Raw genomic sequence first — 22,931 nt, forward strand, 5'->3', positions numbered from 1 at the left:
TAATTGACCCCAAGGGGACTGAGATCATCAGAAGCATGAGTGGAGAGGGGGAAGAGAAGAGAACCCAGGACAGAGCATTTTAAAAATAATCATGCTGAGTGGATGGGAAAATGATAATGATCTAGCAAAGATAACTGTGATGAAAAAAAGCAAGACAAGAAGGAAGAAAAAAAAGAGAGAGAAGTCATATAAATCAAGGGAAAAAAAGTGTATCCAAATATCAAGATAATCAGAAGTGTCAAAACCTGAAGGAAGATCTAGTAGGAATGAGAAGTCAGTTCTGTCTTACAAATGAATAAGTGAATGTGGAAACAAGAGATATCCTAAGATGGCAAGAGGAGTGGGTGAGGGCAAGGATATTTGCTAAGAAGAAAAAAAAAGTATTTTGTGTAAAACAGACTTCAAACAAAATCATCCTCATCTGACTGCAGTTCCAATCATTTTAACATAGTCATAATGGAATTGGAGAAGTGAAACTAGAATTGTTAGAGTGGTTGGAGGGCTACGTAGAAAGAAATATTAAAATAGCACTTTTTAGTCTGGAAAGATAACAAAAAAAGATTGAAATATGTAACAGGGTAAAGGACCTAATGAATTCAGATTTGTTAGCCAAATTCTAGTTCAGTTGAACCAGGAGGTACCCCATAAACTTGAGATTTAAATATAGGACAAATTAAGGAAATAATACTTTCCCCAATGAAAGACTGACTTATGGAATTCACATCCCTAAGAAGTGATACTGGTGAAAAATAAAAATGGCTTCAAATATGGCTTAAGTGTACAGATAATGGTTTTCCATAATAAGGCACTATGCAGATGGAATGTTTTTGATGTTGATGTTTTCTTATCTGCAAAATACAATTGCCCTAAATCATTTATAAGGTCTTTTCATTCACATTCAAAGATTCTGGGTCACAGAGGACAATATTAATACTCCATCTTCATTGCACATTTCTTGTGTCATTATTAGGAACAGTATACAGGCAATATTATGGGTCTTTAATATTATATTCATAACTAATTGAAATATGATTTGATTATTCAGGGTTTGAATTAAAAGGGAATCTTTATGCAAAAGACTGAGTATAAAACAAAATGGACTAAACTGGGTTAGGGGGATCAAAGAAAAAGTTTATCCTAAGGGGTATTTGAGGGCAGTAGTGACTGCCCTGAATCTGAGGGGTGGCCTATAAATACAATGACCATCTGTCCTGGATTTTCTGGACTGTCATGATTTAAGATATTTTGTGTAATAAATCTAACAACAAGTAAGATAAATAGGAAACAAACAAAAGCCACCAAAATATTTGGCAGAACAAGAGTTCCAATTTGGGGTTCTGACAATATGTTCATTGTATTATCTTAAGCCAGAGAAAGAATACACATGTGCCAGAGAGCTATTGGTCAGTATTCTTGAAATCTGATGGGCAAAGAAATATAGCGGGAGAGCCCTGCTGAGTCCTCGAAGTGAAGAAGAAAAAGACTTGGGCCCTAGAAGGTAGTAGCAAAAAAAAGATTTCCAATGGGGATTTATTATTTTTCCCTGATGAAATGATGACTTTGGTCACCTCTGCCGTGTAGGAAAAAAAAGGTTCATGGTAGACAGGGAATACGCTGAAGTTCTTTTAGGGAATCTTCTGCCTTGCGTAATTTGAACAGGTTTTTTAATTTTTCAGGTTTTCCTTTTATTTTACTTTCTCTGCTTCAAGTATTCCCATTACTCACAATTTAGGGACAAAGTGGAGTAAAATGCATGAAAGTAATGAAGGATAGGAGAGCTAGTAAGTCTGACAGCATTCCACCTACAGGTTCCTAGCCAGTTCCCACCCCGGTGGAGGCAGGGAGGTCTGAGATGGGGAAAACCAGGCTTTGCCCTGGCGGGTAGTTACTATTAAAGACACAGTAGCCAGCAGCAGCAGCCGGGCAGTCTGTACGTGTGGCAGGCGGAGTGTCTCTGGCTGTGAGCAGTAGCAGAGAGGGGAGGGTCTGCGGCTTGGCGTAGCTGCAGCAGTCTCAGCGTCAGGCTGTGTAGTCTGTATGTGTGAATGTGTATATGTGTGTAAGCGAGTGTGGGTGCGTGCGTGTGTGCATGCATGCATGTGTGTGTAGGGTGTGTGTGTGTGTATGTATATGTCAAAGAAGGAGTCGCTTCCTGTCTGTCTTTCCGAGCTGATTCTGCCATCGCCGGTGATTACCGTTGTTATTATCTTCCGATCACCAGCACTAGCAGCCCACCACTGTTGGTGGTTCAGGCGGGGGAGGGAGAAAGTGAGACTCAGTGTCATCACCATCCTCTGGATCTATTGTCAGGAGAGGAAATTGGAATCAAACAGCAGCGAGAGGCAGCTGGGCGGTCACATCTGGGAATGCAAAATCGACCTCCCCCTCCTCCCGTCTCACCCTGGATCACTTCAGAAAGCACTTCTGCTTCATCCCCTGCCTCAACCAGAGGTTTCATTTTTAACTGAATATTTACGAAAACTGGAGGAGAAAGGGGGGTGGGGTGGGCTGGAAACAGAGACTGCTTTTTTTCCAGGGATTTCTTTCATGGGGATGTGTTCAAGGCAAGAGAGAATTCAGAAGGATATCGACATTGTGATACAGAAGTCCAAGGCAGAAAAGGACTGTCTGTTTGCAGGTGAGTTTGTCTTCCCTCTCCTCAGACCCCGGTGGCACCCGTTTTACCCCCGTTCAGGGCACGACTTATTTGCCTGGGGGCTGCTTGTCCCCATTTCGGGTGTCATTTCACAACAGTCACAGTAACGAGATCGGGTGTCAGAAAGAGGGGGAGGGGGAGCTCAGTATTTCTCTCTTCCACCCCCCCCCAACATCATACCCCACCCCCTGCTTTCCTTTCCCCTCTCACCCCACCGTCTGGGGAAACCAGATTCAGGATCAGAAACCAGATAGCAAAGGTGCTCCAAGCGAGAAGCTGAGGCTGTTGGAGCAATGCGCTTGATTTTTAGCAGCCGCCACCAACAGATCCCGAAAATCATCCGAGCCCACCACCGGGCTCGGTGTTCCATTAGCGGGTGGCCGAGACTCGCGGCTTGGAAGGAGTTGGTTTGCGCAATGAATTGATTGGCGGCGGCCGTGGAATGGAGCTGGGGCTACGCTCCCCTCTCCAGGGGTTCCGCTCGGTACCGCTCTGCTGCCGGGCAAGCCTACTGTCTCAAGCTCCAAGCCTCTCCCCACCTTTTTCCCTCCCCAGTTCCCCCCCCCCCCTTTTCTCGCTGGCCCTGGGAGCATTTATCTGGATGTGTCCTACCCTCTCCCCCTCCCCGGGTCCTCGTAAAAGCATTATCCTGCCATCGATTTGTCAGGGGCTCCGGAGCCTACTAGTAGTGCCCCTACCTGCCGTTTGCATTCCCCACCCCGACAACAACAGCAAAAACCCCAACACTGAAGCCTTATTTAGAAGCAGAAAGCCTGGCTTGTTGCTGCTTGCTTCCTCCTCTGACAATGGAAATTCCCGCCGTTGCCATAGCATCGGGGCACTTGTTGCGAGGGGCTTTTTCGGCTGCTGGAGCTTCTTAAACCACACATTCTCCCCGCACTACCCCCTCCCCCCTCCCTAGGCGAAATGGGATGGAGACCTCAGGTGTTTCCAACCGCCTCCTTTCCTCTCACGCCTTTGCTTTCCTGCAAACCACTGCTCCCCCCCACCCCCTCCGCAAAAAAAAAAAAAAAAAAAAGCAAAATTATGCTTTTAAAAATGACTCCAGACGTAATAAAATATTGTAATAATAATACTTCCCGTTTCAGATTTCAGATACTCAGACTCCACTTTTACTTTCACCTACGTTGGAGGCACCAAAAGGTACTTACGTGTACAGAGTTGCTTCATTTCCTGTTCACACGTTAGTGTTTCCTTTGTTCTCGCGTGTCTCTGTGCGTTTGTGTGTTTGTATGTGTGTAGGTGACTTTCTTTTAGTTATTCCTTAGCCATTAAAATGTATCTATAGAAAGATGATCTGTGCTTCACTAGGTTTTAAAGCATTGGAACAAACGTATTGGATTTACATTAAAAAAAAACAAAACAAAAACACCCTGCCATCAGCCATGATCATAATTCCCAAATATTTTTTGTTAGATTTACACTCTTAAACTGTATAAATGTGATTAAAAGCACATGGGTGGGCTATGTGTGTTAGCATCAAAGAAAAAAAAACTACCTATGAAAAGAAAAGCTTCAGAAGATATAATAAAACAAGTTGATCCAGAGTGCTGTTTCTCCTTACACCTGTTTATATTTTTATGTTGTATGCTCTGGTAAAGATGTACTATATCAAAATAACATTCCTGTTTTTTTTAGTATTCTGTTTTGCTTTTCAAATTTAGTGGCAGGTTTAGAGTTAAATGTTGCTTAGATGCTATTAGTTGCTCCTTTCACTCATCTTTTAAATACATGCTTGGAACAACAAAGGTAAAAAATTTTGGAACAGTATATAAATCTGATCTTTGTCAATAGGAAGCAGCATTAAAAAGAGAAAGGTTAGTAATAAAATATTTCCCTTGGTGGTTTCCCTCTTCCCTCTTAAAATTCTATAATCAGTTACTGTTATGACACCTTTTTTGTATTCAGTAGGCTTAAAACTCGAGTTTACTTATAATTGTTTTGAAATTTTGTTAGAATGTTGAGACTTGTAAATAATTTATTTGCAAAATCTTTTGGCCTTCTGGTTTTAACACAGTTGAAAATGTTATCAGTCAGCTAATATAAATTTTGAAAGATATATGAAAACAGTATTAGAAAACCCCTACAAAGCAAACATTTAATTCAATCTTTTGCAGTTCAAAAAGCTTTCATTAACCATTACAGTTTAAAATCTCTTCTGTGGGATTTTTAAAATAGTACCTGAAATATATGCTTGTTCTGATAATTTATTAATTTGACACAAAAAGGACAATACAATGGTGAGTTACCCCAACCTACAACAATATGTATATTGGGAGCTAATAAAATATAATGTTTTAAAATTTCTTTTAGCACTTTCATGTTGGTAATGAAGAATGAGAAAGATTTAATAACCTATGTGAGATTAAAATTAAGTTAAGGCTGTTGTATCTGATGTCCAGAGAACAAAGTTATATTCCCACCATCATTGCCTGTTTTGATATTTAATAGTAATAATGCACTATTTATATAGGGATCCATTGAAAACTTTTCCACATAATTGAGCAATTGAAATACAATCCTAGTTGTTTCTGTGGGTCCATTATCATGAAATTATTGTATTACACTTCTAAGTGTGCAATGCTTAGAGGCTACATGAGTGATTTTATTAAGTTATAATACTAGAGGTTTGAAATAAAATAATAAAAAAATGCCCTTTTTGCTTTTTAGTGTTATCATTCGAAATATTGTAGTTTTTTAATAATACTTGAAGGAAATAGTTTCACTCTTACAACTGATTAAAATCCCTGGATATCTAGTTAAGACAATCTGTATTCTTAGTCAAATGGCAAAACTGTTGCTTGATGGTTCAACCTTGTGAAAAAAACAAAAACAAACAACTGACAACAGCTTGTAATAAATTCTGCCTATGAAAAAGAAGACTTTTGCTTCCCTGAAATGATCAGAAATGATCCCTTTGCCATTTTATCTCATTTAACAGAAGTAGCACCTTTTGAGGAAAAAACCTTTTTTTTTTTTTTTCCATTTTTCAGGGAGTGTATAATGGTCCAGTTTTAATTTTTTAGTTCCAAAATCATTAACAGCTGCTAAGAATTAAAAATAATACTATTCCACTTTATACAATATGCATTTCTGTGTGCTTCATTGTATTTAGAGGGCTTAGAGTCATGTCAGGTAAAAGTCTTTCTTCCTTGCTAAGGTTCCATTAAAGAAAGTGGGTGGCTTATACATAAATACAGAATTCCATTCATTTAAAGCAGAGTTGAATGATTTCCACATCTTGTAGATGAAACAATATGTTATCTCTTATTGTAATCCTTCACTGAATTAGTTGCAAGTCATTCTTAAAAACTAAAGTTTATTTTATTGTTTTTCATAAAAAATAAGACTTATTGGTTACAGTTTTGTTAAATAATGTTGATTTTATATATAAAAAATACTGTGACAGTTTAATAACTTTTACTTTTAGATATGATAGGTTTAGAATGATAGTTGAGAAATGTTTCTCAAAATGTGAAGCACTCTGTCATGCTTTGACTGTGCAGGATTTACTGCTGAAATGTTGGCAGAGTATCACCAAGTGCTTGATTCTTTATGCTAGTTACTTTACAAATTGGCTCCTTTTTGTGTAGGAACAATCTGACATTCTCCTTTAGAAGTCCTGTACTCTCCATCTCCCCGTTTCTCCCCCCTGTTTAAAAAAAAAAAGAATCTGACTCAGTATTCTAACTCTTCTTCAGGGTTGTCAGTTCTTATTTTTTCTCTTGATAGGTAAAGAAAATATATAATAATTTCCAGGAGTAGTTCCTTAACACAGACTCTTTGTCTAATGAGGTCTTGAATCTTTTGAGGGGCCCCAAATTCAGCTGCTTTCCCCAAATGTTGGCTCGAAGTTGAGAAAATACTTCTGATGAATAGCGGATTTGCCAAGTTAGGAATCAGATTCTTGGGGTGGTGATAAAATTGTAAAATGCAAATCAAAGTCATGTCATGTCAAGCATTTGGAAGTCTATTTATTAATATGTTGCCATTTTAACCAACCTTCCTAAGTGGATCTTTGTCAGGGTTTTAGGGTAGTAAATGATATTTTTGTAGAGCATTCTCCAATGTGAGCAAAATGATGCTACCATTTTCTGTTCTGCAATGGAAATATGGTGGTTACTTTCATTAGGTGTAGTGGACTATTATCTAAAAATATTGCCAATTCAGCACCAGCACAGCTTTGTTCGTAGCATAAAATATCCACTTAATTCTTTTTAATTCAGGGTCAGTTCCTGAATATGGAGAAAAGGGCGATTGGCCTGTTTATAAATTCACTATGAAAACAAATGTGTGTCAAAAAAGGAACATTTTTTGTGAATATACATGTGGGAACTAGGATTTAAATTTTTTTCTGGGATTTTAAAACAATTGCATGGTATAGGTGCAGTTTTTAATAAAACAAAAATCCAACAATCATCATTTATGCTTAATTTTTAAATATTTAATTAAAATTTTGAAGAACTGGTTTTATTGACAAATAGAATTCTGGATCTCACCATAGGATTGCAATTGAAAGAGAGTATTTTATATCTCTTTTGGCTGGGGGCTAGTTAAAAAGCTCTCTAAGAGTTAGTGTAAAATATGCTTTTAAAATAATACAATTGTTAGAATATAGGGTGTCATACTTGAATGATTATATACATTAAATGTAGTGTCTGTCTTCAGCCCATCTCTCACCAAGTTGGCCATCTTTTCATTGGTCTCTTTGGCCCTTTCTGCTAGGGATTTGCTCATATTTCAGAACCATTGCTGCTTGCAACTAAATTCATTGTAACAAATTAATTTATTAAGCATTGCTATAGTGGGTCATGGAGGAGACAGCAAGTTTGAAACTGCTCTTCTGCATACTGTTTTTGTCATTGTGGGCAAATCACGTGATTTTTCTGGGCCCTATTTAATTCCTCATCTGTTAAAAGAGTAGGATTGGACTAGATGTCCAAAGGCCTTGTCTAGCTCTAAAAATGAATGATCCTAATAAGCATTTTCTATTTGCCACTCATGATGGTGCTAGATATATAGACAAAAACTATATAGTCTCTACCCCTTAAGCAGTTTATATTCTGTCAGAAAATGTGGCATATGCAAAATTAATGCAAAATACATTTTTTGAGGAAGAGATAACAATTGTGGGAGTCAGGAAAAGCATATAGGAATGAGATGACAGGATTTTTCCTCCTCATTCCCACCTCTTTAATGTTAGCATTGAAAGGGATGTTCTAGATAAGTGGTTCTCAAAGTATCATTCTAGCACCCCTAGATTTCTCTTAGATTTTTTAGGGGGTCTATGAGGTTGTGGTTATTTTCAGAAAAACACTAAGATATTGTTTGCCTAATAAAATACTCCCTTTTCCGACTACATATCTGTGTGAACTTGGATTTTCTTCATATATTTGCTTCAAGCAAAGCAACATTGCAACAGACGGATTTCAGAAACAGATGTTGGAATTCAGCTGTACTCTATTAATACAGACATAAAGGATATTTGTAGAATATATATAAAACAATGCCACCCTTCTCTTTTTTACTTGGGAATATAGTTTTTTTTGAATAAAATGTTTTGTTCACATATAATGGGTTATTTTAAAATTAATTGATAAAATTTTAAAATGTTAATTTTTAATGTAATTTATGTTAAACAAGTATAAACCATATAAATAAAACTTTGGTAATTTTTGCAAAGGGGTTCTGGGACTGTAAAGTTTGAGAACCACTCTTTTAGACTGTCCAATTCACTCATTTAAAGCTCTCTCATGAAAAGGCCCAGAGGAGTAAAATGGCTTCTCTAAAATCATACAACAAGTTGTATCATCACACAAATGAGCAAGATTGGGTGAATTGTTAAATATCATTCTAATTAATGGGCAAAAATTATTATTATTTAGTCCAGTTATACCTAGACTCCATCTCTGTACTTGTGTTTAATAATATTTGTTGAATTAAATAGGCTAGTATTGCAAAATACTACTAAATCTTTTTTTCTAAATTATAAAATTGGTGAGAGCTCTGCTACCCCTATATAATTTTTTTTAAATAACTTTTTATTGACAGAACCCATGCCAGGGTAATTTTTATAGCATTATCCCTTGCACTCACCTCTGTTCCGATTTTTCCCCTCCCTCTCTCTACCTTCTCCCCCAGATGGCAAGCAGTCCTTTACATGTTGAATAGGTTACAGTAACCTAGATACAATATATGTGTGCAGAACCGAACAGTTTTCTTGTTGCACAGGGAGAATTGAATTCAGAAGGTAGAAATAACCCGGGAAGAAAAACAAAAATGCAAGCAGTTTATATTCATCTCCCAGTGTTCTTTCTTTGGGTGTAGCTGCTTCTCTCCATCCTTGATCAATTGAACTTGAATTAGCTCTCTTTATCGAAGAGATCCACTTCCATCAGAATACATCCTCAAACAGTATCATTGTTGAGGCATATAATGATCTCCTGGTTCTGCTGATTTCACTTAGCATCAGTTCATGTAAGTCTCGCCAGTCCTCTCTGTATTCATCCTGCTGGTCATTCCTTACAGAACAATAATATTCCATAACGTTCATATACCACAATTTACTCAACCATTCTCCAATTGATGGGCATCCATTCATTTTCCAGCTTCTAGCCACTACAAACAGGGCTGCCACAAACATTTTGGCACATACAGGTCCCTTTCCCTTCTTTAATATCTCTTTGTGCCCCTATATAGTATTATAAATTGATAAGAAGTGTGCTTAATGTATTTCATATGAATATGTTATGTGGCTTATCTTCACATTTGCTTCTTCTTATTTGTATTCTAGTCCCTTATATGTAGCTGCTTACTTAATAATTTCATGTGGATCTCTTGCTGTTGTCTCTAATGCCTTTTTAAGACTGATATTTTGAAATATAAAGCAAAAAGTCTTTTTAATGACCATACTATACTTCTTTTGTCGGCTAACTGTGAAGGGCTATAGTTAACAACTTATTTTAAATCACTGTTTATTAAAAACAAAAACATTAGAAAATATTCACTAATACATTAAACCACACTGTCCATTTATACCAAAATTTGATAGTAGCAAGTTATATAGTACTTCTTTTTGTATGTCTATTAATACATAACTAATCATGTCATCCAACTTCCTGAGAGATTTAGGTGATTTCTTCACTGGATGACCAAGTCCACATCATGCCGAATTCCATATTCTAGTGATTGTAGTATGTTGAAAGAATAATTAACTGGCTGGTATAATGGATAAAACTCTAGGCCTAGAGTCAAGAAGACCTGAGTTCAAATTTAGCTTCAGACACTTAGAAGCTGTGTGACTGTTTTGGCAAGTAACCTAACCTTATTTACCTCAGTTTCCTCATCTGTAAAATGGAGAAAGAAATAGTAAACTATCTGGTATCTTTGCCAAGAAAACTCCAAATGAGGTCACAAAGATACAATTGAAGTGATCCAGCAACATTATTTTGAAAGAATTAGCATGTCACGCTGCTTTCTAATTTAAAGTACAGGTTATGTAATCACACAGCTTAAGTCTCTCTGAGGATAAATTTGAACTCAGATTTTTCTGATTCCAGATCTGGAGTTTTATCCACTATACCACCTAGATGCCCCTTCAACATATTACAACCACTATAAAATGGAAGTCAGCATGATGTAGACTTAGTCATCCAGTGAAGAAATTGCTGAAATAATCTCATCATAAAGAAAGTTGGATGACATGGTTATGTATTAATTCATATACAAAAAGAAGTAATATATGACTTTTTATGATTTTATGCCTAAATTGACTTAAAAGTTAAGGTGATTTAAAGTATTTTGTTTAAAACTTAATAGATTGATTAGCTTGTCAGGGTTGATACTTCCTTTACCAAATAAGTTCACCATCTATTCTATTAATTTTTCTAAATTTCTCTCATATTCTTCCCCTTATCCCTCTTCCCCAATCACACTCATGACTAGCATTTTAATGATGAACTTCTTACAATTTAGGTTGGTCTAAAGTTGTTTACACTATACTTAGCCTTTTCTATCATGGGGGGACTTTCCACAGAGCTTATGCTATTTGGGGTGGCCTTGATGAACACTAAGTCATTCTCAGATCATGATGGGACATCAGGGACTTTCGTGGAATTTTGTATTTTAAGAACGCAAAATGAATGGATACTTCTGGTCTGCTTTTAATAAGTTCGTGTTAATTTAAAAGAAAGATAGTTTTTGCAGTTATTTACAATACCTAAAAAACTAATTTGCTTAGTATGTATCCACAGACACTAATCAGTTGAGTGTGCTCCTAGGAAGAAATTATTTTATACTCTTTAATTATTTGATATATATATATTTCAAAAGCATAAATCTAACATTAAATGGCTAAGAATTGTGGCTAATAGGATAAATCCTTCCAATTAAAATCAGAATTAATTATGGTGTGCTATTTTAAGGCTACTACTAGTGATGCTAGAGCATCTTTGAAAGTTTTTTTTTTATTGTATTGTATTATACTGTTTGTCATTTTAAGTGAAATCAATTGGAATTTTAATATTTTAAAGCTAACATATACCTATTTTGAATGTGACTTATTGAATTAGTGCCAATTCAAAACAGTGGGTGATTTTATGCCTAATTTTAACAAAGTACTCATGTGCTTAATTTTACAGAAATTTGCTGTCACAGAGTTAATAAACCAGGAAAATAAAGTGATATGTTAAAAACCAAAGATTTGCTTTATAGTTTAGCCATTCAGAATATATTAGAGTAAATAGACTCCTCATTTATTCATTGCTTCCACTCTCTTCCCTGTTAACCTAGGTAAATCTGCTCATTTCTGAAAGTCAGCTGCTTCCATCGAGTCTTATAAAGTAATAATTCTTTTAAGATTCAAGCTATCTGTTTGGCTGGAAGCAAAATTACACCACAGACTTGTGCTATTCAGTTTAAACATACTGTTTATACATTTTCCTTAAAATCATTAATTCCTAACTAAACTAAGGATTAGGGCAGGAAGGTTTGGGGTGGGTTGGGGCTGGGCAAGGAAGAAAGATACTGCTATTACAAGCCTTGAATCTAAACAGTTTTTTAGTACCAGAATAATAGTGTTACCAAGGGTAATAAAAAAGCAAACATAAATTATTTAGACTAAAGTATATAAAATTTTGTACATCTTAATCAACAATTATTAGTACCTATTATATGCCAATAACCACTCTATATAAGGAGCTTATCTTTCAATAGGGGAGATAAGACATACATAAATAAAAAATACAGTATAAATATAAAATGAATCATTTTGAATATATATAAGGTAGCTAAATACAGAGTAGTTGGTGAGGATGTGTCTTTGTTATTTTTCTTATATATGTACGTTTTGTCATTGATTAGTAGCCATACAAAGTAACTTTATGATGTATTTTCTTAATCAGTAGATGCTAATAATAGAACAAATATCATATTCTGGTCCTTGGTAGGTTTTGATGTTCAAAAGATTAGAAACTATTGCTTTAAACCATATAATGTTGTATCAAACACAAAAACTTTTTATTCCTTTCTTTGGACATTTTTCCTCACTATTAATATTAGATGAGTGTTCTTTTATTTTAAAGGATTGTTGCATTTCAGAGCATAATTCATTATTATTGTTGTTATTATGGAATATGAAGGGGACAATATATTTTCAGGGTAGCATATTTCAAATTTTGTTTGAAAAAAAAAACACCTCTGAAAGTTTTATCTGTCTGATATATCCCATTTGTGGATAGGTTTCTCTCCAGGCCTTATTAAAAAATATAAATTTTAAAAATTAAATAAGATGTGCCTTTCTATATGCAAAGAAGATGAGAATAAGAGCACTACACACGCAGCTGTGATTTTGTGAGGTACAATTTGCATCTCTTTCCCCAATTATCCAACACATTGTAAAAGTTATTTTTCAGAAATATTCTGTTTCTGTTTCTTCCTGACCTTCCTTTTATTGTCTTCTATGCCTTAAAAAAATCTAAACTTAGTTTTTTACCCTGTTGCTTCCCTTCCTTTCCCCCTCATTCTTTTCCTCTGCCTCTGCCCATTTTGGTAACCTTATAGATAGTTTCCCTCTACTTCCAATTTCCCACACATCCTCAAAAAAAAAAAAAGAAGAAGAAGAAGAAGAAGAAAAAGAAGAAGAAGAAGAAGGAAGAAAAAAAAAGAGTCTAAAACAACCCTAACTTCTATCAAACATAGGCAACCAAAATGAATGTTCACATGGATCATGTGAGAAATAGAAATTTCTTTCCTCTGAGTTAATAATCTAAGGCAGTGATCAGACTTTATCTCAGATAGCTATGTATCCACTTTTAACTCCCAGACACTTTGCCTGCCATAGGCTTTATCACCTCACACTTGGGAGTTTTGTAGTCACCTTCTGGTTCAACTTCTTTGCCTATTCCAGTGTATCCCTCATTCAGCTGCCAAAGTGATCCTAAAGCACTCATTTGATCATGTCATCTCCCATCCAGAATAAAATACAAACCTTTCATAACTTGGCCCCTTCCTACCTTAATCAGTCTTCTTATACTTTATTCCCCTTATTCTCTTTCATGGACTTTGCAACTACACTGGCTTCCTTTCATTCTTTACATTTTACATTTTTATATTTTTCAATATTTTATCTCTAATAAACTATTCATATCTTGATTTTCTTCTGTTTCATTGATTCCCTTCATATGTCTGAAATTCTCTCCCTTTTCACCACTATCTCCTGGCTTCCCAGGCTTTCTTCAAACCTTGTCTCATTTCCACATTTTGTGAAGTCTTTTATCAGTACACTCCTTTGCAGTATCTTTCCTCTGAGATTATCTTATTTTGATATTGTATACATCATGTATATACAATTTTTTCATGTTGTCTCCCTTATTATACTCTTGAAATCTTTGAAAGCAGGGACTGCTTTTCTTTCCTTATATCCCTAGCATTTAATACAATGCCAGGCAAATGGTAAGGACATAATAAATTGTTCATGAATGATTTGATGATCCCCTTAGTTCTTTATTCCTTACAATATTGTTACATAAATTATTTTGGTTCTACTAATTTCACTGTCTATTCATACAGGTCTTCCCTGTTGTTTTTGTTGAGTTTTTCAGTCTGACTCTTTTGGCCCTTTTTTGATTTTTTTTGTTTGTTTGATTTTTGTTTTGGCAGAGATACTAGAGTGGTTTGCTCTTTCCTTCTCCAGCTCATTTTACAATAGAGAGATCATAGGCAAATAGGGTGAAGTGACTTACTCAGTGTCACACAGCTTTTGAGTATGAGACCATGTTTGAACTCCCTAACTCCAAGCCTCACACTCTATCCATTGGGCCACCAAGCCACTAGTATTCCTAGGTTTGTCTAAAATTGTCCCCTTTGTCAACTTTTTTTACAATCCATATTCCTTTACTTGCATATATCATAATTTATTCAAGCCTTCTCAGTATTGGTGGGAACCTGACCTCAAATTTTATTGTATTCATTTTAATTATAAACTTAGAATGTAAATTTATTGAAGGCAAGGACTATAAATAAGAAGTCTAGTCTGTCTAGATCTTTGTGACCATTATTTCATTGCCTATTAATGAATTAATGATTGAAGCTTTTCTTTACTTTGTGCCTAAAGATGGAACAGACTCTGCCTTCAAGACGTTTTCATTCTAATAGAGAATTTGGTATGGAAAAACATTTGAGTTTTTTTTTTTTTTTGAGTTTGAGTTTGTATATCCCCTAAAATGATGAGATTGACACACCCTTACTGGGAGCTTGACTAAATTGATTATGATTTTTGAACTGGAAATGGAGATGGGAATGGACTGGAGAATGATGCTAATTGGAGGCTTGGCTGATGGGTGAAATAATAAATAAATAGAGTAGGGAAGAATAACAGTAGCTAACATTTACATATGGAGAAATTAGTGTTAAGGACAGCATCTTTAAGATTATTTATAAAAGTTTCCTAAGAGATTTCCCCTCTAAGCTATTTTAAAGACAAAATAATGTGCTTAGAAGATTTAAGAAAGTATGGCATATTTAGATGCAATTGTATTGTAAATTTACCTTTGCACAAATTTCCTAAAATAAAAATTTCATGCTTAAATAAGATTTAAAGTGATAGATACCTTGAACTGTTCTTATTTACAGATATCTATGAACTTGTCTTATACCTTAGAGCTTTAAAAAAATGCTTATATCTTCTGAGAATGTTTATTAGATTAAATTTTGCAACTTAGAATATGCTGTTGAATGTTTTCTTAACATTCAAAACACTTAAGGGAATCTGGTATTCATTGCAATGGTTACAAAAAAAGAACTCACAAACTTTTGTGATTTGGATATGGTAAGGGAAAATAGCCTCCAATAACCAGTTAACACTGAACTTCAAACTGTAACAAAGGTGTGAATGCCATTTGCTTTTGGTACATAGGGAATCCCACAATAGTTGATCAGAATTTTAATGTCATTGATAATTTTTCAGTTACTGGAAGAGAAAAGGGGGAGAAAGGTTCTTTTAACCTTAAATCTGAAGAAAGAAGAGAAGCAAAAAGCATAGGTTGGAACATTAGGTGGAGAAGTGCCATATTTAAAGCATAAACCAGATAGTCTACTTTTGTCTTTGACTGCCAGAAAGCTATCCAGGTTCTTGAGGGCTGTGAAAGACCCTTGGGAATATTCTTGGAGGTAAGCAGAGTTTTGGTGTTCTTTGTTGGTGGTAGAGGACACACACACACACTCTCTCTCTCTCTCTCTCTCTCTCTCCAATATAATATGGGAAAGAGACATATGTGTCATTAAATCTTTCTCCTAAGAGACTGAGCCATCTCATAGTTAAATGTAAAAGTTGCAAAATTATGACTTATTATCACTAAATGTTTGATTTGCATATCTATTTTATATATCTATATGCCTAGGTATATGTAAAAATTTCTCAGGCAAAAAAGAGTTTTGAGTGGAAGAAGCCTAGCTCTATATATCTTTAGATTCCTATACTAGCATTCATAGGTTCCATCAATTAATTTCAGTCTCTAACATGTTCTGTGGTCAAATTTACTTGGGAAATTCAACTGGGATATTTCTTAACTCTCAAGAGAGACTGAAATATAACTATCAAGTAAACTATTTGTAATTAATTAAAATGTCTGAGGCAATGTTTTAGAAAAGAGGGTAAAGAGTCTGTATGGAGTGTAAAAGGGAAAGAAACTCAAGAATTTGGCAGTTTTATTTCCAGCACTATGGGGAGGAGGTACTCTGAAAGGCTGACATGATTTAAAGGTTATAATTGTGTGATGGAGATGGGTACATTAGGCTATCATAAATGCTAATGACACCATCCATTAAGATTATCAAAACCCTTTAATACACTTTTCAACCTTTAGGTATTAATTTTGTTTTCTGAGTAGATTTTCTTATATGGAAAAAAGTGCAATGACTAGCCAGCATACTTCTTGTGACTTAACAGATTGAGCAAGTCTTCGTCAAATTTGTATGAATTTGGTTAGCTTCAAACTGTCTATCAGGAGCTGATTACCCAAGAATGACCTGACAAAATGAGTTCATGAATCAGAAAAACTAATAACTAGACCTTGGATTTGTAATGACCTCATCAAAGTACAAACACCCCACAAGGCTCAGCCTGAAATAGACAGCTGGTGTTTGCCCCACACCACCTAAAGAGCGACATCAGTGACATGACAGATGTTTTATGATGAGAAATGACAATGTTGGTATTTCAGGTCATTGACTTTTCTGCATTTTCAAGTATTTTATTTTTACATGTGCTTATAATCTCCCTATTTCTACCTCCCTAGTAGAATTAAAGCCCTTTTTGATAAGGGCTCTCATTGATCTATATTCATCAAATAAGCTAAAAGAACCTTCTTTGGCACACAAATGGAAATCCATTTAGAAATGTTAGAAATAGAAAACCATCCCTTGTAATAAAAGCTTTCACTATATTCGCTTGAATGTAGTATGGAATGTCTTAGTAAGCAAGCTATGATGATTTATTCTCTGGAGAATTTTATGGTGAGATGGAAATAGGAATTTATTTAAAAGTTACATTTATTTGATGAATTATCTTAATTTTATCAGGAGGGCATATGTAAAGGCCAATTGTAAAACCATTTTTCCTTGAGATTTCTTTCTGCATTGGTGGCCAAATGAGAGCCAATGAATATATATAATTTTAATTTTGGGGGAATTTTTGAATGTTAGGAAATTTGTTTCTGAGTCTATATATATATATATATATATATATATATATATATATATATATATATATATATGTATATATATATATACGTATATATATATATATATATTATTAAGCTAAAGAAGCTCCAAGTTAGTTTTAGCTAACAAATGATTTTAAAGCAAAACCTGTCATTTAAGTTGTGGTCATGTGTGAATGAAGAAAAAAATTTATATTCAAGCAATTTCTCATTTCTTGTAGCTCTTCTATTTAGAGGCATGTGTACTCCTTATCATTCTATAGGCCTATGTTTATATTTATATGTCAATGCATATGTGTACATATCTATACACATAAACTATGAAATGATAAATGGATGCTTTAAAAAAGTAATCTATATGTATGTAGCCAGATTCTGCTGTATATAGATGTCTTTACATTCTTTGTACATGTTATTTATCCCATTAGAATATGAATTCCTTGATCTGGGATTGTTTAACTTTTCTGTTTTGTTCTCAAGAATTTAGCACAATACTTTGCACAAGCTTAATAAATGCTTTTGCATTCATTTTTTCTTGCTGTGTGACTTTAGGCAAATCACTACTTTATAGAGCCTCAGTTTCTTTTTCAGAAATGGGAATGTTAACAGCATCTACTTTACAGAGTTGTAAGAGTCAATTGAGATACATTAAAGTCTCCCAGCAAACCTTAAATTTTATGATCATCTAAAACAGGGCTTCTTAATCTTAGAAGATTTTAAAAAAATGATTATAAAATATAAACTTACAAAGGAAATTAATTATTGGAGTGTAGTTACATATATATATATATATATATATATATATATATATACTTACATAGCTATATGAGTATGTGTGTAGGTATATGTGTGTATAAATATATATATATATGTGTGTGTGTGTGTGTGTGTGTGTGTGTGTATGTGTGTGACAGATCTGAGGGTTTGAAAACTCTTAACCTAAAGATAGTTATATCATATACCTGTACACACCTGTATTTAGAAGCTTCTCTTTTTACAGAAAACTAATAGCAAAGCATTGTTGTCAGAAATCTGATAAACTCAAAAGACTTATTTGGAAGTCAATGTGCAAAACTCCAACTAAGTAAATTCCTTATCATGACAGCTCATTTGTCAGTTTATGTGTATCTACAGGGTTGATCTCCTTAGAATGGAGTCTTAGAGATTGGGATGTTGGAGACCTAAACTGAATGCTAAAATTGGCCTTGTGGATAACAGCTGATGCAGTCATCATCCCTCATTAAAATGCTTTGCTGCTAGATCTGCAGTAAAGAAAAAAAAAAAGTTTGGCTTTCCAGCTGAAAAGCAGTCATTACTTGATTATCACTAGAGCATTTGAAATGATCTCTCTCATGAATGGTCAGATTCATTTTTAGTTAACTAAGAGAAAAGTTAAGTAATTCATTGTGAGCCAAATTCTCCCTTTAGCTATACATGTGCCAGGCTATTGGCCCGTGTTAGAACAGTCTATCCTTATGTGATCACTGGCCTAGAATGTGATTTCAATGAGAGAGAGTTCCAATGAAGTGATTTCCATGAGAATTGTACATGTTCAGCTTAATTTGGCCTTGAGATGGTGGGCCAAGAAAATATATAAACACTTTCTCCATCATTCTAGTTTGATTTAGTATGTGAACTTGTGTTGGCTTATTATAAACTATATTAGTTTTAAATTCCCACTATCCTGGTAGGAATTCCAAAATCATTTTTTAGGTTTAAAGAAGTGGGGTTTAAAAAAAATCATGAATGTAATTTTTGGACACTTTCTTAAAAACAAACAAACAAAAAAAACATTGCTGGCATTTCTGTTTGCCTAGAGTACCTCCTTTGAGAAATATTCTTTTTACAACCTAAGGATAATTGATACTGTATCCCACTTTCTATCTTCTTCTAAATCCCAGCTAAAATCTCATCTTTTACAAGAAGCTTTCCCCAATACTGCTTAATTTTAATGCCTTTCTTACAGTATTTATTTGCTATTTATTCGAATATATGTTTATTTAGATAGTCTGGCCTTAGATTGGAACTTTCTTGTGTACGGGAACTGTGTTTTGCTCCTTTTTAGATCTGCCACATCTACTCCAGTACCTGGCACACCAGAGACATTTAATAAATGTTGATTGATTATCTTGAATATAGCTTATTTTCTTGTGCTTTTTCTCCCCCATTAATTTGTAAGTTCTTTGAGGACAGGAACTGCTGTTTTTCTCTTTTTTTGTATTTTCAGCATTTAAATGTTGATTGATGGATTGATATTCTGAGATACAAATTTTGTACCTCAAAACACATAGGGAAAGTTGCTTTAGAATGTCTATCTCCACTGAAGGGATATTCCTTGAAAAGGCAGTGCCTGTTTTCTCAAAGGTGTAAATACAATTTCTGGAAGTCCAAGAGAATAAGTGGGAAATGAGTAGGGGCCAAATTGAAACTGGTCCAAAGACCATCTTGGTTGAGTTTGGAAAATTGTTTCAACAAAAGAATGGATATCAGGTAATGAAGATGGTGACCAGAAAATGAGGTAGTTGAGGTATTTTAAGAAAAGGAAAAAATTTTTTTACTTTGATATAAGAAATGAAATTCAAACTTTATTTTTATTTCACTTAATAAACAAAAAAAGCAGCTATTGCCTGAATTTTTAAGATAGTGAGAGGAAAGGAAGTCTGAAATGTGAAATATGCCCTTCACAAAACTGCAGTGGAAAGAGCATTTGCTCTACAAATCCACTTCTGAAGCTAAATATCTGTGAACTTGACCAGATCATTTACCCTTTCTGGACCTTATTTCCTTTTCTGTAAAAATGTAGAAGTTAGATTACATCAGATTTCTTAAACTTTTTGTGTAGTTGACACAATCTTGTGAAATATGTGAACCTCTTCTCACGATAATATTCTTAAATTTATAAAATAAAATACATGTGAATGGGACTGATTGGATGACGGTTTCTCAGTTTGAGACCATGTCACGTGATCCCTAGTCCCAGAGCCAGAAGATCAGGCCTTGAACCCTGGGATGTAGGAAATCATGGATACAGGAAGTGACATGATCCACAGGAAGCAGACACTATCCAATGAAAAAGCTTGGGTCTTTTCCTATTTAACTGGTGTTCTACTTCCTGCTGTTTGGGTTGAGCACATGGTGGGAGCTGGGATGCCTCCTGGGTGTGCTGGACTTCTCCCTGAAGAGACTAAATAAAGGCTTTCTCTTTGTACCTGAAGATGTCTCTGATTAATTAATTTGGAAAAGGGGGTCTTGCACCTGTCCCACACATGGGATTACGAAGGATTACACAGTTCTATTGAAATAGTTATTTAAAAAAAAAAATTAAAGAAATTCATGACCTGAATTAAGAATCTTTGATTTAGATGGGTCCCATCCAGTTCTAAATCCATGATCAACTATTAATAGTATTTCCATTAAGTTCTCCATTTCTGGTAACTACCAAGCTCTGTTACTATTTTTTTTTTTTTGGGGGGGAGTAGAAAGGCCATTGATCTCTGAGCTAAAATCATTTAAATGTGTCTTGAAGTGATGGGCAATAAGCGCTTTATGATTCTGTTAGGCAAAAACACCCTTTGGCTCTGATTCTCTGCTTTCCTTTTTTGTAAGGTGGAGTTTTTAATTGAACCAAAAAGCAGAAACTGAAAAAAAGTCATCTAGTCCAGGATTTTTCTCAAGCTGTGTTTTATGGAATGTTAGGTTTCTTTAGAAACATGCCAGGTTTCTTGGGGGTAGTGAAGTGAACAGTACATTTCCTGAATAAAAATAAACTTCGTGTTCTATGAGATAAACCAATGCATTCATATTTTGTGTAGATATTATTTTCAAATCAAGTTTCTTTTTAAAAAAAGGTCCAAATTATATTCTTGCATCAAATTTGTGTGGAGTGCATCTGTCCAGAATTGTAATCTAGAACTGCATGCAACCTCATACTAGTGGCCTGCTATCACCCTTATGATCCATACTTTTTTTTTTTTTCTCCCTCAGCAAATCTCAGGATTTGTTTTGCTTATGCCCTTTATTGGTTTCTCTTTGTCTTTTTCCTTTGGTCCTTTTGATCCCTTATGATTTCTCCCTAGTTCTTTCTAATTCTTCATGCCTACTCTACTCCTCTTCAGTCTTGCTTTATAGGATCCCTCACTTTATTCAGTTAACCTAGCAACAAACATTTAAGTGCTTAATATTTGCCAAACACTGTGATAAGAATTCTGGATATAAAACAAACAAATAAACAAAACTTCCCTCCACAAAACAAACAAATAACAAAACCAGACTTGGTCTTTGAATATGTGCAGAGTGGATGGAAGGTAATCTGTGCTGTAGATATATCATTTAGATAATTTTGCATCTGAGAGTTGAACTGAATCTGGAAGAAACCTTGGGAATTCAGAGATTGGAGGACTCAAGAGGAGGGTGTTCTCCTTTCAGAAAGTATTGTATAAGTGGTATTAGTCAGTACAAAGGCCTGGAGATACATAAATAATGACAAGTAATGGATTGTAAGGTGTGTGAATGGGAGCAATGTGTAAGAAGATTGTAAAGACAGAAAAGAGCCAGGTTGTAAAGCATTTTTAATGCCAAATAGGAGCTTCTCTTTATTCATAGAAATAATAGGGAATTTGTGGGGTTTAATTGAAACTCTTCATAACCTCAGATGACATTTTAGAAAGATCATTTTGGTAAATGTGTGGAGGATGGAATGGAGTGTGGAGAGACAATGCTTAGAAAGATTGGTTATAAGGCTTCTATGGAAAGTCTTTCTTAATTTTCTCCTCCTTCACCTGTGAGTGCCCTCCATCCCTAAGCATCTTGTATTTTATCTGTGTTTATATATGCCTTTTTTCTCCCTAATGGAATACAAATTTCTTAAGATGAGACTTTCCTTTTTTGGCCTTCTATAAGTAAGTACTAGCATTGCTTAGCATATAGTAGTCATTTGTTCTAAAGCTTCGGTTCTTGAAAACAACTTGCAAATCGTTTTGATTTTTTAATTAAAATTTATTACTAAGTGCTGTGGGGGAATACTTGCCTGTTGGAGATTAAAATAAAGAGAAAACTTGTAAATATTTTAACAATTTAATCCAGGTGCTGAAGATGTGCATATAATAGGGCTTAATCTTTTATTTTTGCCTTTTCTTGCTTGACTGAAAACCAAGTAATTATAGGGACTAGGTTTTAGCTAAATCTTTATCTTTCAGTTTAGCACTGTGATCTTTGCCCACTGCAGGTGTTTGATAAAATAGGTATTAGGGATTCAGATGAAAAAGAAACAGATAAAAGACCTCAAAAATTATTCCTACTGTCTTTCTAGTAAATGATACAGTGTTACCAATTTTCACTCCCTATAAAACTCTCCGGTCCCCACCTGGAGGAGATTCTAGCCTAGTTGATTCTTGATGATAGCTCTGGATCCTTTCTGAAAATGGTGGATTCAGGGAATTCCTCAACCCAGAGAGTCAATTTCCTCTAGGAAAATTATTCCTCCCATTTCGGTCCCTTTGACTGCAGGTCAATAAATCTAGAGGCAAGGCTTCAAGATAGAAAGTTTAATTAGCATCAGCTGATGGGTATTTGCCAGGTTCTCAAAGGAACAGGGAGATACACACATGGGATTTTATTCAGTCTTAGGGTCACATTACTGGCAGCAAACAGAACCTATTGAGGGAGGCTGCTGTCTCTTTCCTTATTGGTAACTTTGAGTAATAGGGACAAGATGTCTGGTGATTTGGGGGAGATAGTGTTTACCTTAGGGTCTCAGGAGCAGCAAAGATTTGGTTTGTTCCAGTTGGGGATTTTTTTTTTTTTTTGGTGGTTAATTGCAACAGACTACTGGTAGGACAAGAAATCTAAAAGAGTGGAGGCTGCTTTCAAGATAGCATCAGTGGGCTTATTCTATTGAATAAAATAGGAACTGAAGGTCTGTCTATTTAACATACCCTCTACCTCTGTTTCTTTGCCCTTTGACTTTACTAGGGAGATATTTTCCCACAATCAGTGTACTTCTTCCACAAGGACAGATTAAGTCACCAAATATTTATTAA

At 34.9% G+C, this 22,931-nt stretch overlaps 1 protein-coding gene across 1 annotated transcript in view; it reads left to right on the plus strand.

The window, feature by feature from the left end:
* Nucleotides 1–1,346: 1,346 nt before the first annotated feature.
* PARP8 (poly(ADP-ribose) polymerase family member 8) overlaps nucleotides 1,347–22,931 on the plus strand; it is a 217,234-nt gene continuing 195,649 nt past the window's right edge. The window contains exons 1-2 of the mRNA XM_051990612.1: nucleotides 1,347–2,638; nucleotides 3,766–3,820. Of these exons, the coding sequence (XP_051846572.1) occupies nucleotides 2,125–2,638; nucleotides 3,766–3,820 (569 nt within the window). The 5' untranslated portion in view covers nucleotides 1,347–2,124. The remainder of the gene's footprint in view (nucleotides 2,639–3,765; nucleotides 3,821–22,931) is intronic.

The sequence above is a fragment of the Antechinus flavipes genome, chromosome 1 (assembly GCF_016432865.1).
Source record: "Antechinus flavipes isolate AdamAnt ecotype Samford, QLD, Australia chromosome 1, AdamAnt_v2, whole genome shotgun sequence".
In the NCBI taxonomy this organism is placed as follows: Eukaryota; Metazoa; Chordata; class Mammalia; order Dasyuromorphia; family Dasyuridae; genus Antechinus; species Antechinus flavipes.